Source organism: Magallana gigas, chromosome 5, assembly GCF_963853765.1.
Source record: "Magallana gigas chromosome 5, xbMagGiga1.1, whole genome shotgun sequence".
NCBI classification, from domain to species: domain Eukaryota; kingdom Metazoa; phylum Mollusca; class Bivalvia; order Ostreida; family Ostreidae; genus Magallana; species Magallana gigas.
Window position 1 is genome coordinate 50,103,204 of NC_088857.1, and position 20,332 is coordinate 50,123,535.

The following is a 20,332-nucleotide window of genomic DNA, read 5'->3' on the forward strand; positions in this document are numbered from 1 at the left end:
AATCTGACCAGTTACTTTTTCATGGCAACTAAATGTGACTTTTATCATTTGTGTCCCAATCTTTATATGCTATTTATCAGGCTTCCCACTCTACAATTTATATAGTGACAGTTACCATTAAACAATATGTCAGTATTGTGATGAAGTGACTGAGGGTTAAAGAATAAAAAATTGTCAAATATAGTGCAAAAGTATTAGCATACCTGCATTTACCCAGAATCTCTCATGAAAAGAATCTCTACTTTTGCCACTTACTGGTGCTTTATTCACAATAGATTGTGACCCATTTTTGTCAAATTAAATTGTTATCTAATAAGTAAAACAACTTGATCTTCCTTTTCTTTATTATTTAAAAATTGATTAAAACTTGTAATGATAATTTAACAGTTTGCAAATTAACTTATTGCAAATAAGATCAACTTTAAAGCACTGACTGAACTTATAATTAAAATGTAAGAATTCACAGCCTTGAAAGTTAAGTCTCTATTGTACTGCTAAGAAAGCTGAAACAACAAGCTCAATTTAATGTTGTGAAATCAGAGCTGTTGAAAAGTGATAAATACTGCTTACCTAAAAACCTGAAAAACTTTTTAATACTTGAATATGAAAACAGTTTACACAAGTTATAAAATGCCAAAGTGAGTAGGAAGTCCAATACTTGTTTATGTACTTTAATTTCTAAAACTCAAAGGTGGTTTCTTGGTTCATTGAAGTCCAAAACAGCAAGTTTTACTGTACAGTAGAAAAAAATGACATTCTTATTTCCACTTTAACTCCTACTTTTCCCACTCCCATCCCTACCCACCTAACTCTCTGTAGGAGATTCAGTGTGCTACTTACCCCACCACCAGACAGGAGGATCTCTGGGTCTTCATTGTACACAACGCTTGACACATATCTGTAAGTGTGGTAATGTAGGAGTGTTAAAAACTCAGAAACTTGTCATCAGTAAAACACAGGTTTTGATGAAATAAGTACTAACTCTGTGTGTTGTATTGCCAATGTGTATGGATGTAATAAGTACTCAAACTATGTGGAATAAACAGCATATGTGCTTATGGTGAAGGCAGCATGTGTGGATGTAATAAGTACCTACTCTGTGTGCTGTAGACAGTGTGTGTGTGTGTGTGGATGTAATAAGTACTTACTCTGTGTGGTGTAGACAGTGTGTGTGGGTGTAATAAGTACTTACTCTGTGTGGTGTGGACAGAATGTATGGATGTAATAAGTACATACTCTGTGTGGTGTGGACAGAATGTATGGATGTAATAAGTACATACTCTGTGTGGTGTGGACAGTGTGTGTGGATGTATTAATTACTTACTCTGTGTGGAGTAGACAGAATGTGTGGATGTAATAAGTACTTACTCTGTGTGGTGTAGACAGTGTGTGTGGATATAATAAGTTCTTACTCTGGGTGTTGTGGACAGAATGTATGGATGTAATAAGTGCATACTCTGTGTGGTGTGGACAGTGTGTGTGGATGTAATAAGTACTTACTCTGTGTGGAGTAGACAGAATGTGTGGTTGACAGAATGTGTAGATGTAATAAGTACTTACTCTGTGTGGTGTAGACAGTAAATGTAGATGTAATAAGTACTTACTCTGTGTGGTGTAGACAGTGTGTGTGGATGTAATAAGTACTTACTCTGTGTGATGTAGACAGTGCATATGAAGGTATTAAGTACTTACTCTGTATGGTGTAGACAGTAAATGTAGATGTAATAAGTACTTACTCTGTGTGGTGTAGACAGTATATGTAGATGTAATAAGTGCTTTCTCTGTGTGGGGTAGACAGTATGTGTGTGGATGTAATAAGTACTTACTCTATGTGGTGTAGACAGTATGTGTGGGTGTAATAAGTACTTACTCTATGTAATGTAGACAGTGTGTGTGGATGTAATAAGTTCTTTCTCTGTGTGGTGTAGACAGTGTGTGTGGATGTATTAAGTACTTACTCTGTGTGGTGTGGACAGAATGTATGGATGTAATAAGTGCATACTCTGTGTGGTGTGGACAGTGTGTGTGGATGTATTAAGTACTTACTCTGTGTGGTGTGTAAGAATGTAAGAATGTATGGATGTAATAAGTGCATACTCTGTGTGTAGTGAACAGTGTGTGTGGATGTATTAATTACTTACTCTGTGTGGAGTAGACAGAATGTATGGTTGACAGAATGTGTAGATGTAATAAGTACTTACTCTGTGTGCTGTAGACAGTAAATGTAGATGTAATAAGTACTTACTCTGTGTGGTATAGACAGTATATGTAGATGTAATAAGTATTTACTCTGTGTGGTGTAGACAATGTGTGTGGATGTAATAAGTACTTTCTCTGTGTGGTGTAGACAGTATGTGTGGATGTAATAAGTACTTACTCTGTGTGGTGTAGACAGTGTGTGTGGATGTAATAAGTACTTTCTCTGTGTGGTGTGGATGTAATAAGTACTTTCTCTGTGTGGTGTAGACAGTATGTGTGGATGTAATAAGTACTTTCTCTGTGTGGTGTAGACAGTGTGTGTGGATGTAATAAGTACTTTCTCTGTGTGGTGTAGACAGTGTGTGTGTATGTAATAAGTTCTTACTCTGTATGGTGTAGACAGTATATGTAGATGTAATAAGTACTTACTCTGTGTGGTGTAGACAGTATATGTAGATGTAATAAGTATTTACTCTGTGTGGTGTAGACAGTGTGTGTGGATGTAATAAGTACTTACTCTGTGTGGTGTAGACAGTGTGTGTGGATGTAATAAGTACTTACTCTGTGTGGTGTAGACAGTGTGTGTGGATGTTATAAGTACTTACTCTGTGTGGTTTAGACAGTGTGTGTGGAGATTATAAGTACTTACTCAGTGTGGTGTGGACAATGTGTGTGGATGTAATAAGTACTTACTCTGTGTGGTGTGGACAATGTGTGTGGATGTAATAAGTACTTACTCTGTGTGGTGTAGACAGAATGTATGGATGTAATAAGTGCATACTCTGTCTGGTGTAGACAGTGTGTGTGGATGTAATAAGTACTTACTCTGTGTCGTGTAGATAGAATGTGTAGTAGACAGTATGTGTGGATGTATTAAGTACTTACTCTGTGTGGTTTAGACTGTGTGTGTGGATGTTATAAGTACTTACTCTGTGTGGTGTGGACAGTGTGTGGTTGTAATAAGTACTTAACCTGTGTGGTGTAGACAGTGTGTGTGGATGTTATAAGTTCTCATTCTGTGTGGTGTAGACAGTGTGTGTTGGTGTAATAAGTACTTACTCTATGTAATGTAGACAGTGCATGTTAATGTAATAAGTACTTACTCTGTGTGGTGTAGACAGTATATGTAGATGTAATAAGTACTTACTCTGTGTGGTGTCGACAGTATGTGTGTGGATGTAATAAGTACTTACTCTGTGTGGTGTAGACAGTGTGTGTGGATGTAATAAGTACTTACTCTGTGTGGTGTAGACAGTGTGTGTGGATGTAATAAGTACTTACTCTGTGTGGTGTAGACAGTGTGTGTGGATGTTATAAGTACTTACTCTGTGTGGTGTAGACAGTGTGTGTGGATGTAATAAGTACTTTCTCTGTGTGGTGTAGACAGTGTGTATGGGTGTTATAAGTACTTACTCTGTGTCGTGTAGACAGTGTGTGTGGGCACAATTAATAAGTACTTACTCAATGTAATGTAGACAGTGCATGTTGATGTAATAAGTACTTACTCTGTGTGGTGTAGACAGTAGGTGTGGATGTTGTATGAATTTGGGTATTCACTGATCCTTATTTTGTTGTCCCTGTCTGTTGTCACTACATATTTGTCTCCCTTTGTTGTCAGCTGAAAGCAAAAGATTATTGTGGAATTTTATTCATAGCATATATATAAGTAAGCATATAATTTCCTGTCAACAATTTTTGAAAAAAATTATAATTTTCATACAAGTACATTTTTATACTCACTCAAAAACAATAAACAGATAAAACAATTGCTTAAAATTAATTGAAATGTTCTGCTATGTACTCCAGCTGGTGAAGCAAATGGTGAGAGGAAAGGACAAAAAAACCTTGGCTAGTGAAGATGATGTTTTACAGACATATATGTATATTTATATTCAATGTATATATCTCCTAATGTATTGAATTGAAAATATGTGACAGTCAATTTCATATAAATACACTTACAGGTAGCTAATTCATGTGCCATGAGCACAAATATTAACGTCATCACGCATTTTGAGCATATCTATCATTGTTAGATTAAATGAAACGTTCAAACTTACAATTTGATATTTACTAATAGAAAATGAAAAAGATATGTTTTTATCAACACACTGTCCATGATCAAGGTGTCAAACCTAATACTACGTAAATAAAACGTCATTATTTCCGCGTCATGAATTCCGATAACAACTCACTGCCACACATGTAAGAACTCGTGAAAGATTTATTAACATCAGTGACATCAGCTCATGTAAAATTTGACACCAGCTCATGCAAAATTACCACTAATACAAGTTTTATATTCATGAATAAAACACTTACAGAAATAGAAATTATCTACAAAACACACCTATTTTCATATTTAAAAAATTGGCAGTACAGACTATTTCAATATTATGGATTAAATATATAAATGTAATACATTTACTAAGAGTCCATTGGGCTACAATGCTTATCTGAACATCACACTGAATATTTCGAAATAAGATATTTTTTAATGTACAATTAATAACAAAGAATTATTGAGGAGATTTTTTGTATACATGTAACAGTTCACTTGTTTATATTTTTGATGATCCATTTACTGCAGAATCATCAAAATTTGTAGTAGTTCATTTTTGTTTATTTTGTAGGTACTCTAAACCAACAAATTATCGATGAATTTACATCCCCATGAATTCTAAATATAAAATTACAATCAACAAATATTTAGCCCCAATTTTGGTCAAAATTTATATTTCCATTTTTAATGCTTACAACGCTTCAGTAATCTAGGCATTTCTTATAGTCAACCAAAATTTGAGTTTCATTCGTCGTGTTATAAGCAAATACAAAGCTGACAATACTCTGTCATGTACACAAAGCTTTTGTTTACATTTTGAATATTGGAAGTAAAAATGCCAGTTTTAGATCTTAAATGAATGTGACAAATGTTAGAAACTGTGTATTTATGCTTAAAACAAATCAAAAGAGAGAAATCAGCTTGAAAAAAGAAATTTTACTGCATTATGTAACCAATGTAAACAAAACAGGTCATGCGCCTTGTTTACATGAGAAAGAATTGTGAGCTCTGTAGCTTGCTTACCATATAACTCTTCGACCGATACTCAAATTTTCATTGATCATTAGAAATGCATTTCTAAAGCATTGTAAAAGAAAAAATAAAATTTAACCAAAATCGTGACCATGCCACTTTAAATAATTTCACACTATTTACACTCCACATTATCCTACTGATCAGTATTCCACTCTTTAGACCCAAATATGAATGTGTACAAGAACTATTTCATATTGAATACTGTATACAGGGAAATATTTGCCCATTCTATTTTCGCCCTTTTTGCCATCGTTGTCTTTTGGGTGGATTTAAATTTCTTGCAACTTTAAATTATCCCTCTTTAAACACCACTTTTTCTGGGCAAATTTTTTACAAAGACATAGTTCAAAACTTACAATATCCAGCAACATGGAAAGGTGCCCCAGTAAAAGTAGTCCCTCTTTCTGGGGGTCAGTCACAGAGAATCTGAAAACATCCCCCCACTTGTCTGCCACTAAGACATCCTGTTCATCTTTGGTAAACGTCAAAACCGTGCACCGCCTGGATATAGCCCTGTCCAAGTAAAAAGTACAGATTTATACTGACTTAGTTTAGTTTATTATAGATGTATAAGAAATAGAATGATAATTTGAGAGAAGTTATGAGTTAACTTCCATTACAATGAGTAATTTAGTTGTCAACTTCTAGTTCATGTACATTTAGTTTGTCTGGATACCGTAAAACCAACATATTCATATACAAGATGTTTCTGGGTTCACATGCAAGAACCTTTAAGTTAAATCATCATGCATAATTCTTTCCATGATATATGTAATTGAATATCTTTCATGTTTATTCAAGGTTATCTAAATAAACGAAACTTTTAAACTGTAATTGGAACATTTATCTATCTTTCTGATATAGTCTCATAATTAAAAAAAAATTGTATGAAATTTTGAGCCTGAGATCATAGAATAAGTAAAAAATTAAAAGATGACTTAATTAGCTACTATGCCATGCAAACAACAATTTCTCTTTTTGTTTTTGATTCATTTGGTTCTATACATAATGCAGGTGTTTAGGAAATCATAGTTAAATTGAAATTTTTCATCAATTTGATGACTGCCTGTCACCGAAATTATTTAAATGGATTCAGGTGCATTAATAAATTATCATTAAAACAATTTGAATGTTCTTATTCTTGTTTCAAATACTGTAGAAGCAGAAATATTTGTTGAGGATTTAATTTTGTTATTTTTGTTGGCAGTATACATCAACAAAATTAAATCCAAGACAAATTTTAAACCCAAGCATTAATTAATTGATTTGCGATACATTTTAGGGATTACAATATGACGAAATCAAATGCCGATGAAATTGTATTAGTTTAAAAAGAATTTTCTCCCAACTAAAATATGTGCTTTTACAGTAATCACACATACTCCAATAAACTCTATGATGTTCAACATCAAAATAGGGTACTACATGTACTTGTACCTATCTATACATATTTTCCAATACATGCATCATTATAATGTAAACAAAGATTGTGTGACAGAATATTGGTTTTAAAATTGCAACTACTAACCAAATCTGCTTATTGGTTTTTCTATTGTAAACACAAACTACAATGATTTTTAATGGCAGCAATTTGTTGACATTTGTTTACTGCATAAATAAAAGAGACTTAAGATTCATGCAAGGAAAGGTATTGGCTACAACACTAGTTTAATTAATATTGTCGTCATCAACATGTTGTTGTTTTTTAAGCCTCTAGGATAGTGAATGACGTATACACAGATCTTTTTATACCATGGTTTTTTCAGTTTGCTATGGATTACATGCAGTTTGCTTAATGAAGTTTTGAATGTTTAAATATCAAAATAATAAGATGCATTTTGTCTTAATTTACGTATGTTAATTTCCCCATGATTATAGTATAACAGCAAAGGTTGTAGAGGTACTCTATGGCCCTTCATGTATTTTTTCATCAACATAATACTTGCATCAATGTTTAATAATATGTTGCGTAAGAATATACTAGTATATGCTGTATGTTGCATTATGGGAGGTGACAGGTAAAGAAAATCAATGATTATCTGTAGAGACATGTCTAAATTATAATCAGTGGATAAAGATCTATTTGTGGATAACATAGTCACAATGATTGCATTATAAAGAGGACACCTGTGTCTTTCAATGTGGACAGTGAAGCATCCAGAATTTTTTGTAAATTTTGAAAAATATAATTTTTAACTATTGATAAAGTTTACATCAAAGCGTACATGATTACAGGATAAATAAATAACTTTAAATAATGTGAAGATATCTATTTCTTTCGAGGGGGAAAAAATTCTCTATTCACATCTTCAAAGCTCGGTTAATGAGTGCAAGTATGGCAATTTAGTCTTTGCGTTTTCATTTCCACATCTTCTAATGTATCCTGGGGACGGAAACCCAATCCAGTCAAGCGTGTCTGTTTGCTTTTCACAAAACAAAATAGAGAGAAGGACCTTAATTCGTCATTTGTTAGACAACTTAATCAAAATGCCACAAATTGAAGCAATCAAACAACTATTATAATGTTTTGCAGACTCACTGAAAATGGCACCAGTATCAAATGCAAGGCTGCTTTTGAAACGTGCACAGTAACAAGAGAAAAAACACTTGACATTAATTGAACATTTGAAAAATTTTCATAGCTGAAATAATCTTACTTCTAACGTGCATGAGAGCTGGAACGGAAATTAAAGAGATGGCTACAATTTACGTGAGAATAATTTGGCAGGTATGTCTACGTAATGTACACTTTCAATGGAAAAGCATAATTAACAGAATTTTAAAAAGTGTGTACCAAACTCCATGGAAATCTCACAGCATTAAAATAGGGGTAATTTAGCAGGGCCATTAAGCAGTCTTTGCCTCATAAGCAGCAAATGAACTAGAACCGACCATTTTCGTTAATTTTTTCGGTTTACTGTATTAAGTTAGGCTACAAAGTCCCAGAACCTCTCTTTCATCTTGGAAATGATTACTGTAACTTCTTACATGGCTAAAAAGGGGAGAAATTTTCATTGTGACAAATTTATGACATAAAAACATCCTATTCCCTTCCTGTAAAATGTCCCCAACTTTGTAGAATAAAAGGTGAGACCAAATTAGTCGACAATTCCTGGGTGGTTGGAGTAAATTGGTAAATAATCAGGCTGTAAATGGAGGCCTTAAATCTTCCTGTCATAGACTTCTCTTTGCTCTGACAGCTCAAATTAGCACAGAAATATGTAATTAACACTAATGAGATAGTTTGGGAGGTTACTTTTCAACTTAAAATACCTGGAGCTGGAATATGCTTGAAATCATAAATAACGACATCATAAATGTTACATCTTTACCTAAAATATTTCTGATTAAAGACCTAAATGTGCAGCCATCTGCATTTAGAGAGTAAAAAAAAACCCACCAACTTATTGGATTTTGAATGCTTGACCCTTCACATGATGGCCATTGTTACCAGTATAGTAAAACCGATGCTAGGAGATGTATAAATTTCATTGTTATTCACAATTTATACACTCTTGCTTCAAACTGTCTCTCTCATATTATTGAAGAAGGAAGAAAAACAAAATGTCAGCATTGTGTTAATAACAATATACATCTTTTATTGCCTTGCCCAATGAGTAAGAATTGTCATTAAAATGTCATATGGAATTCTGGTTCTTCTTCGCCAAGGACTAAATAAAAATTGCCTCCCACTACTTTTTGATGATCCCCAGTAATCCTCAACATTACGTGTTAGCCAGAAGTTGTCCTTCTTGTACTTAACAGAAATGTATTGATCACCACTGTACTGCTTCAAATAGGACGTAACGCTTTTTCTCTCATGATATAATCATCTATATCTATTACAGTTAAGGTGGTATGAAACACCTTGTCTAATGAGATATTCTTATAAAATGCAGATCAATTCAAAGTTTAATTTCTCAAACTGTACAATGATGACCAAAAAAAAAAAAAAATAAATACACTGAAAAAATGTTCAGAAAGGTAAAATTTCTCAGCAGGTTTCAAACAGCAAACTTGCAGATCAGTAGCTGCTGTCGTTTTCTTCCCTCTCCACTGGAGATGAAGATTGTGAAAATATTTTAATAATATTATACATGTATATGAAGCTGAATTTTATTGTTCATTGCAAAATAAAGTATGTGTATGTTATAATATGAAGGTGTCCTGTTTAATTAAGCTCTTTAATTTTCCTACAGAAATTTAATGAAATATACATTCAAGCAATTAATACAACTCCATTAGGAAAATAAAGATTCTAAATCACATTTTTTCAAATAACTACAAATTAACCCATATTGAATATTTTTTTAAACTCCTTTTCACATGCCCTGCCCCACCCCTTTCTCCAAACGAGCCGCTCACAATTTGATATCACTATTAGCAGGGACGACTTGGCTTTCTATAACAGGAAATATACCAAGCAGCTACTTCATCAAACATTTCCATAAAAGTCTTGCAGCAGCTACCATCTGCCCTCTTCTTCCAGTAATCAGATACTTACATTGTCCGGGGACATGAGGTTACATAATAACAAATGACCCATTATATTCCTACACTATTGTATAACTTTCTCATTACCCACGTATTTACTCTCTCCTTTTATAGGTCCCCCCATTTACTGCTGATTGTATTGAGGCTTCCATTAGCTTACAGAAACATACCTCTGGGAGGATGATTTCATTACACCTGTGAAACCATCAACAAATGCTTGCAGTCATTCAAATGAGCAATCCCTGTACGTTTGTACAGGACCCTTCGATGACAAAGTAAGATTGCGTACATCACTGATCTTCACTGGTTAACAGTTTGATGTGCACCCACATCTCGATCCTTATTTGGTTTTTACAGAGGCTTAATCCTACGAGTTTGGAGGCAGTTCCTTGATTCACAATAAAATCTCCAAGAAACAAGAAAAATCTCAGCTTTGATCTATACACACAAAAACCTGATTTAATTGAAAAAGAAAATCTGTCAAGGGATATTTTTTTATCAAGGCTGGAGAAGAAATCCATGTTTTATAGAATTACATTGATGTTTGCAAACTAGCGAGAATGTCATCAAAATCATTTATTTCCTGCAATCAGAATTACTGGCATATTCAATTTCCATATTAAGAAATGTGACAAAAATTAATAAAAAGTACTTTTTACCCTTTGATAAAAGAGGCAGCAAGAGTCAAACGACTGGACTTACAATTTTGTGCACTTAAATATATAAGATTTTTTTAAAATATGTGTATTCTAAAAATTTGCACCAGAGTGCATTCAAGACTCCCCAGGGTCTGTGATGATTCTGGTTTTAATAATGTTCCCAAGGGGACAAAAAAATTACACCTCAACAATTTGAAAAAAAAACATGACATACAATCATAAAAGGTGAGAAACTGTTTTTAATCACCCAGGTATCTGTATTTACCTCATATTTATTTTCATATACATTTGTATGTTGTTTTACAAACAATACCAAGCCATAGGAGAATAATATTAATAAGTGAATTATTAATTGCTTTTTTATGTCATTACTTTCAATTGTATTTGTATTGTATAGCCTGAATTTTTTTCTTCAGAAATGATCTGAGTAATAAGTTGTTACAATAAATTAATTGGGATCAAGAAAACTTTGTAGTCTGTGTTCATATATGGGTAAAAACATTTTGAGTGTATGCATGTTTATGAAAGTACTTTGTATGCATTCAAATTAAAAGACTTCTTCGTTTATAAAATTCCAACATAAAAACAATTAAGAGATATTTATCATGTGGCAAGGACTGGACAAAACAGAAAGCTTCAAAGCAATTAATAATATTAATGGTCTACTATTGACAGCCAATGACATCAGTTTATACCGAAGAACATCATAGAGCATGGTACAAAATATGAATTTCAAACAAACTGTATGCACTACATAGCAGATCTAAATTATTCATCATTTTAGAAAAAAAATTGCATCCTCTTTCACAATGTTTTTAAAGTCCCACAAAGAAGGGCCTTATCTTCCAATCACAGCCAAACAAGTCGGTGCTGTGTGAAGCATTCTGCAGAGTCAGAATCACCACGGAAACGAAGCTACCACTGGCTGCTGATACACATGTAAAGAGAAGATAAAACGGGGCAAAAACATGAAAAAAAACAGTGCCATCAGTAATTATCAGCCTCTCCCGGGAGTTCAGAAAGCGTTGAAAAAGAGTCTTTTATGGCTGGTGTAAATCAGGAACGACTGGAGTAGATAAAGTCCTCGCCCCTCGTACAGTCCAGATCACGGAGATAGAGAGGCTGTAGTTCTCCTTCATAGGACCATTACACAGAGCTGGACTGAGAACTTACAAAAATGGCCGGGAATCATTTAATCAAGATGAACAGACAATAAGTTATTAACATTGGTCCAAAAATATTGAAGTTTTAACATATTAACCGCTATTACTTCTTTTATGGTTATCCTTTAAAGCTAGATTCTTTTCAAAAATTTATTATCATGTATGAACTCATAATAAATTTCTTATAGATTCAAATAATCAATACATGTATGTACTAGCACACAATGTTTATGTGTTTTGCCTGAATTCTGATAACACCAAAAGAATATGCTACTCTTATCCTGTGCTTCATCTTTAGCCCATTGTATTTATAGTACATGTACTCGGAGAACAAAACATTGTTTTGAATTTTTTAGATAAACAAGCATAACAATTTTTTCTGGTTTGATTTTGTTGGCACTAAAAGGTTTTTTCTCTCATTTTTTTGCTCTCCTTTTTTCCCTTTTTTTGGATTTCAATTCTGATGACCCATTCAACAAACACTTTTCAGTATATAAAAACAAATATTTGGTTTCAAGCTGTCACTCAGAATCCTCATCAATATATGGATTTTGAAGACTTTTTGTTTTGTTTTGGGGCACACTTAAACATAAGAGAGTTGGTCAAAAGCATTCAGCCTATAGACAAATCTTAAACAAATACCAATTTACACTGCGGCTATTCATCAAACATTTAAACCCATTGTCCCCGTCTCAGCAGCCGGTTTTTCATGGAGACAATATGTTATTTGCCGGAGTATTAAACAAGCCCGTATTTGGCCTTCTCCAAGTGCTGGGGGTGACGTCAGTTATTGTGCTGGATCCCAGTGAGTAAATATAGACTCCATCCTTTTACCAAGCATCCAGGCCTAGAAATTCTAGATCACACAATGGTCTTTGTGGAATATATATATTCCAAGGTACTTAGACCTCATGAAAAACAGGAAACTCACTTTTAGTGCCATGTTTCCATTTCCTAACATAAAGTTGTGTCACAAATCTGTTACTGAAGAAAATACCATGGCGTGGTTCAGAATTACCAGTAGCATACATAAAATCTACATGTAAATTACATTCTACTCCATGAAAGCTCCATATAGCAAAGTTGTGCTACACTACGACAATATTGCTGAAGCACACTGTTCTATATCATAGAAATTTTGAATATAAAGCAAAACAGTAAAATTTCTATAAATTTATCTAATTTGACCTCCAAACAGGGAAAAAGACTCTTTTAACATGTCCATCTACATCCTTAGCTGTAACACAATTTAAACTAAATGGTTTGATTTGATTATCAATTTTGCCATGCATGAGAAGATGCTCATCTGCAGAAAAATTACAGGGGCTGATCCAGAACTGACATGTTATGATAATGTTCAGGAGTTATATCTGCCGACTGATGACGACGGAGAGGGAACTATACTGTATGTGGGTACTGCATGTTATATCTCCTGGGCCTGCCGATTACACCGAGTATAATTAACTCCACTAATCAGCTGAGGCAGAAGTGGACTGCATGGTCCAAGAACCACCACCAATCCCCTAAGTCATTTTCATTCAAATGACCTCTGGTTGCCAGGGATACGAAGCGATCCAATTATGGAGAGAAACCATTCTTAGTTCATGTACAGATGTTTAGATAAGATAGGTACACATAAATAGCTGCTCCATGTTGTGGGAGATATTATTATGGACCTCTATTTACATTGTTGAATGCAAGAGCTTTCTTTAATGGAGATAGTGTACCTCCCACCCCCACCCCTTCCACCAACACCCTTGACAAAGTGCTTAAATTACATTCTACCTGTAAATAAACTGCACTCAATGTAATTGTTTCCATGGCTATCAGTATTTAGGTGTGAGTTGAAAACACATTTAAATGACAAATTGAATTAACACAATATTAAGAGGATGGTAATTTACTAATGTTTTTATGGACGATAAATAACAAATAAATGTAAATCTAAAGCTAGCAGGCTAGTCTCTCACAAACAAAATGTATTATTTAGAAAAAAATTACAATGCTGTCATATGAAGAAGTGTCAAAGAAAACGGGGAATGGCTGCTAACATTAATGAGGTCTAATTTTTTGTGTGATATGGTACCAGCTAAAATATCAATCACGTTTGCTGACGATTAACGTCCAGAGTGAGTCTGTCATTCAGTACTTTAATATCACCTGTACTCTGAATCCCCTCTGAGTCGTCACCTGATCAAACGATCTCTGTGTGGCCGTCTCCAACCCTCCAAGACTATTACAGATAATCAGGCAGAGATTCCAATTGAGGAATTATATTTCTCTGTGTGCAAGTCTGTAAAAATGGCTTATTAAAAGCAATCTAAGCCTACATTTCCTTTTTTACATCTGTACGAATGGATAAAAACAGTACTTTTAAGCATATACATAGAGACTACATTCTTTTACTCTAAGACCTCTGCCCCAAAGATTAGCTGAATTCTTTCTAAATTCCATTCAACTGATCTTCTATTTACTGGAATTTTGGTGGTTGTTTTTTTTTGAGATTCATTTTCCTTCCTACAAAACACTATTGATGCCATATATTTGGAATAAATTCAGATGCTCAAACATTAAAGATTATGGTAATGTTCAAAATCATTTTTGCCTAATTTTTTACTTTAGTTAGCATTTCAATTTTCTCATTAAGAATCTGTTCATAGACTGAGATTATAACGGATACAATTGGTATGTACACCTTTTATTATTTGATATAATTTTTAATAGGCCAGAGAGCATCATTTTGAGTAAAGAGGGTCATATTGATGCAAATTCCAAAAATTTCTATCTTTTTTTTGTAATAATCGCAATCTATTGTTTACAACCTTTTGGAGATGAAATGCATCAATCTCTGACCTTTGACCTTGTTGAAAACATTTGACCCTGACCTTTAATGTACAGACAAATTTACATTTATCACTCAGATATATATGTCTGGAGATTGAAACATTACAATTCCCTATGCTACAGGTGACACTATAGACATTCAGAAAGAATAGATGTTTATAAAAAACTAATTCTTGTAGTTTTTACCAATATATGAAATTATCATATTGTGTGTATCAGGAAGCAAACCAAAGCAATAATGTATGAATGTCAGTGTTAAAGTTTTCAAATGTTAAAAACTGGTAGTACACAAAGACCAGATTGAGTGCCAGTGTCAAAAGGTTAAAATTCTCAACTAAGTCCATCCACCTCCATCGATTCAGAAGCACCAAAACTCAGCAGACATATTGAAAAACACAACATGACAACATTTGTTTTGATTTGGGTCTGAAATCTACACTGACCACCATCTGTTTGCATCGACAGGACCAAACTGATGAAAACTCGTACATCTTCATCAGCAAATCTGACCCTGTCTCTCCTGAAAGATTCATCTTGTCTCGCTTCTCCAGACAGTGGCCATTTTGACTCCTGCCGACTCTCACAGAAGGGGAATTGTGGGAACACTGACATTGCCTTCTAAAGAAGTTTATTTGCTTTTGTCAGTACATGATGGATGAACCGTAGTGAAGGGTGTCTATCACTGTCTTAATTAGAACACACCAGTTTAACTATGGAGATACCTCCTGAAAATTACACATAAAAGGTTGCCTTCATACATCACGGCTTGGAGAAGCTGGACAGGGCGTATTTATTTACTGAAATGAACTATTCCAACCTCATATATTCCAATTAGGCTGCCTTGCATGCAGTGGTGTTGTAAATAAAATGTCTTGAAGTTGTTTCTCACATTTTTCTCCCTGCCAGACCATTTCAGACAAAGAGAGTTTGGGGTTGTTTTCTGCAACTGTCATGCTAAGAATTTCTAGTGTTTTATTGTCATCTTCAAGTTTTACCGTCTTCAAGACCAAGGTCTGGTGAGCAAGAGAACAGATTTTTATTCTAACAGTCTCCTTCCATCCCTGTACTGGTAATTTGTCTGTTCACAACCTATGTGTTTCATCACTATAAATGTATCTAAATGTTAATGCTGTATATTCCCACTTGTTCCTTCTGGCCAAGGACAAAGCTATCGATATCCAGGTAAACTGAATTTCAAAGAACTTGATTGTAAGTTAGGGACAAGGAGCTTTATATTAAGAACATGCTTTTCTGAAAATGTTTTTAATTGCTAGATTAATATACATCATTACAGCAGCTTTAGCTGCAAATATTTCACAGCAATTTCTCTGAGTAACAAACTATGATCATCATAAATACATGTAACCATGCTTAGAACAATTTTTTTTTATCAAAACTCTTGAAAATTACTGAAATGCTTTTGAATATCAAAATTTGGATAGAAAAAAATAAAAGTATTAATCTAAAATAAAACAATTTCAAGTCTTATTTTTAGTGGGTTTTTTTTTTAATTCTAAAATTTGGTGTTTTCTAATTGAAGTGTTTACAGCTGAAAGACTGACCATTTACCGACTGATATTCTTATGAATGACAGTTGTTCTTCTGGCTCAAAATAAAGCAAATTACAAATCTATTATTGAGGAGAAATCTGGTTGTCCTGGAAATAACACATTTATTAGTTTTGTTAGCGAGTTGTTTCTGTCTCATGGAGCTAACGGTACATTGCGGAGTGACACCACCTTTATCTCACCTTTCAGAATAGGCTTGGTCAAAGCGACAAAGTAACGGGTAGATTTTCTAACAATGATAACTAAGATGCATAATACAGCAGTAAAAAATGGACAGAAAGGCAGCAAATAATAAAGACAACGCTCTAAGACCACAAAGGATATTCATATTATCTGAAGAACAAATTTCCACAACATCTTCTTTGAACATTGTCTAAGTCCAACTGTCTATAATCTAGCACATTTAGTTTAAGCATGAGGACACATTTTGTTACATTTAGACATTTTCATTACAGCTCGATCGTCTATGTGATAATTTAGGTACATCGTATTTAGTTTTAGAATATATATTACAGGTATATAACTAGGATATTACAGGTGATCCAAATTTTAAAATTAGTACCTGTGATTTATCTTAGAGGAAAATAATCTACCTGTACATAATGAGCGCATACATGTTATTATATCTACAACTGAAAATATATTTTTTTCTGTTGACAGTGAAAATTGTATCCATAAATTTTTCAAAAGAATTATGGCAAACTGTAGCTGTTTCACATCAAGACATACAAATGAGGATTTTTAAAACATACAATAATTTGTTGTTATATATGTAAATTGTACACAAACAGTATATCCCTATATAAATGCACTAATCCCCCCTCATTATTAAGAATACATATTTCTCTATAGGGAGGACCTGTTATTTTCTGATTGACTGGTTTCGTCAGGGACACTCCAGCAGTGATGTACGAGACATATTTTGATCTCCTGTAATGTCCTCCATTAACCAACCTAAAACATTACTCATATGTCAGGACTGGGAAATAAAATATTGATGAAGTGTTTATAAATTTGCTGGGTAGTCAGTGTACACTCAATGCTGCTGCTTTCACATTCTGTTTTACTTCATAATTTAAAGCCTCATTTTCCCCATTGAAGCTAGCCAGTCAAGCGTGAAATGGATGAAGAGACCAGTGGCATGACTAGGTAGGACACAATGGTGAGAATGGCTGCTGATGAAAGTTCCACGTAACAGCACCCAGTGTTTACACAGCCTTCACCACACATACAAAGCCCGTCCTATTTATTGCTGGAGGGTGCAAATTGTGTCTTTGTGGGGAGTAGGAAATGGCTAAATATTTAGTACATTAAAAGCTTTTACCGTCAGCACTTTCCCACTACTCATAAGTATTTAATTTCTGCGAGAGAGAAACTTGTTTGTGGCTGAGTAAACACATGGAGGCTGAGGCACACTTCCCCTATTTTGACACCAAACAAGGAAAGTACCCCCATAAGACCCAGCACACAAAACAATAAACTGGTGCCGGTGTGTTGACTGTGCTTTATTAGCCCAATCTCTGGGATACAAGGCTTTCCGAGGCTCTCTGTGAGGCTTCCTGCCTCAGCTGCTGTCCGCTGACGATGTGTTGACAGCCAGCCAACAATTCTTACCCTGTCACCTGACTTCAGAAAATTCTACGTACCTGTTGCTAACCAGTTCCCATCGCTCTCCACACTGGAACAGATACAGCCTCTTGGCATCGTCACAGGCAGCGAAGTACCTCCATGATGGAGAAAATTTACAGGCTAAAATCCGATTCTGTCCATCCTTACTGGTAATATCTGTGGCAGACTTTGTCACTTTCCTGGAAGAACACGAAAAACATGAGCACATAAACACTCCACATCTCACAGAATTCACTCCGGCTACATCCTGCATCCATCTGGACAGACATGCACAATGAGGGACGGAATATGTGACAATTCATGGAAAAAACTGGCTAGAATATTTTATCAATATCATTGACTTCAACTACTAAGCTACAGTATGGATCCTTTCTTCCATTTGTCAGGGAAAAACAAGTCAATAATTTCTCTACAAAAATATTGATGGCATGCTATAGTTTCTGCTGGGGCTTATACAACTCCAATAGATTTATTGTAAAATTTGTCATTACTATGGGGGTCACCCCTTGGTTAATCTATATGTACCACTACTGCAGCTTCTAACATTGAACCCTTTTTCAATATCTTGCTTTATCCTTGCTCTATAACTTTCCCTATCCCTCCTAGCTTAGTTAGAGTGTGCTGCTTGCAACAGAGCTGAGTATTAATTAATCTATATCCCAAACCAAACAGACTTGTCACTCATAGCTATAACTACTGTATATAGTTGTAAGTTTTACTACAAACAATAAAAATCAAGAAGAAAGGAGAGGTGGTGAAATTATATAAAATGCCAGTTGATACAACAAAATTATGGGCAACTTGCAATTCCTATACAAAATGAATCATCACACTGGACGCTTATTAATCCATATTACAAATATTCTGCAAAATTACTTTCATTCTCGGCAATTTTTCTCAAATTAAAAAAGGATCCACCAAGTTTAATCATTCTAGTAAAAAATGTATGTCATTTGCTGACACAGTTTTATACCTGTTCACTTAGTCTACCTTAATGTTCGGTATGAAGCACTACAAAAGTATTTAGTATTGTTTAATTCAATTACTCAAGTATTAAAGTAACGGCTCAGGATGTAAAATATACAATATAAAGAATAAAAGATGCAAATAAAAAAAAATAATCTGTCATTAAGAAAAGATATTTATGGAAGTCGGATATGTTATTGATATAAAACTACACAATCTAATAAATACAGCTGAATCAACATTAAATTAGAAAAATTTGTCCAATACAAGGCATTTATTTCGTCATTCTGAAAACATCTTACATTATTTAAGTAATCAGACATAAATGGCTTTTAGAAAAATAATTGGAATCAAGTGATTATGGTTTTTAAAACTAATAAAAAGCACAAATGCTCACAAAATTAGATGCACTATAAAATTTTATCGGAATCAAATAAAACACATCAAGATAAATTACAGTCACCATTTATGCTATCTGCTTTGCCCACAACATGATCTAGCATCTATTTCTCACTCTATAATGAGAAAAAGTGTCAGTCTTTTTTTTTATTTTTACAAAAAACTCTGATAAAAAATTTTAAAAATCAGCTTTACTTAAGAAAATGTTCACCTGTTACTTAGAGATTTCACTCTGATGATCTTTGAAGCATCATAGCAATAAGAAGTTTTATCTAGTTTGCAATATCTAACTGGGCCCACACATGCAAGTACTTTAAAGGGAAAATGAAAGACTATATAGAGGTCAGGCTGGCCAATAAGTTTTTTGCTTTCTTAACTGCACTGGGTTATTGATTACTGCACTCTTGTTAAAAGTGTAAAAGTTGATGGAGCAGTGTGACCAAATTTGGAGGATTTCATAAAACACCTTAATTCCTGATTATTTTTTTTTATATAATTATTTCTTTATGTCTGTATTATTTTTTGATTGAGAAAGGAAATATTTTGTAATGCAAACAGGTATCATAAAATCTTGCTCTGAAAATCTATTTTTTAAACTGAACTCTAAGAACAAAACATTTTTTTAAAAAAATCAGTTCATTTATATCCCTTATTCTAAAATATTCTTCAGGCTTAAACAAATTTCATCACAAATGCAGGACTTTTTCCTTGGATCAAAAGCTTTTTTTTTTAAATTCACAATATGGACAAAACAGTTTTTATTCAATGTGTGGGATTTTCACCATTTGTTCAGGTTCAGTCTTATCAATCATATTCAGCGACAATTAAGCTAATCAGGGAGAACCAAGAACTACAGGTGAGAGGTAGGAATGACCCTGATACTCTGTACCCAATGAGGATGACTCAACCGTAACATAAGCGGGCCGCGGTGAGACAGCAGCGGAATTGTTCCTTATTGTCACGTCCCTCTTCATCAACCTTCCCACATCTTGAGGTCATTGATTTCTCCAGGGAAGCTGTCACCGCAACACTACTCCTCCACTAACATCCCCTACCCCCCTAGTGTTTTGTGCTGTGGCTAGGTACTGTTGGACTGTTGTTGGTCCATTGTACCGGCCGGTGTCATGTTTACCTGTAGACTGTATGCCTCTGAAGTCACAGATGGGCCAGCACAAAAAAGAAATTGTCATCTCTGTGTCACATTCATCTATATGAATGCATATGCGCATTTTTCTCATAAATTGTGTATTTGCAAAAAGTGCAGGCATTTGAAATGTTGACTTTAACAAATGCTTTTTGAGAGTGAATAATCAA

The 20,332-nt window shown here is 34.1% G+C and overlaps 1 protein-coding gene across 1 annotated transcript in view; it reads right to left on the reverse strand.

Annotated features, from left to right (window-relative positions):
* Positions 1 to 20,332, reverse strand: part of LOC105341546 (tRNA (guanine-N(7)-)-methyltransferase non-catalytic subunit wdr4) — a 36,104-nt gene that overhangs the window by 5,536 nt on the left and 10,236 nt on the right. Inside the window, exons 3-6 of the mRNA XM_066086147.1 lie at positions 17,671 to 17,832; positions 5,653 to 5,809; positions 3,705 to 3,817; positions 841 to 898 (exon numbers count right to left, since the gene is read on the reverse strand). Coding sequence (XP_065942219.1) covers positions 841 to 898; positions 3,705 to 3,817; positions 5,653 to 5,809; positions 17,671 to 17,832 — 490 coding nt within the window. The remainder of the gene's footprint in view (positions 1 to 840; positions 899 to 3,704; positions 3,818 to 5,652; positions 5,810 to 17,670; positions 17,833 to 20,332) is intronic.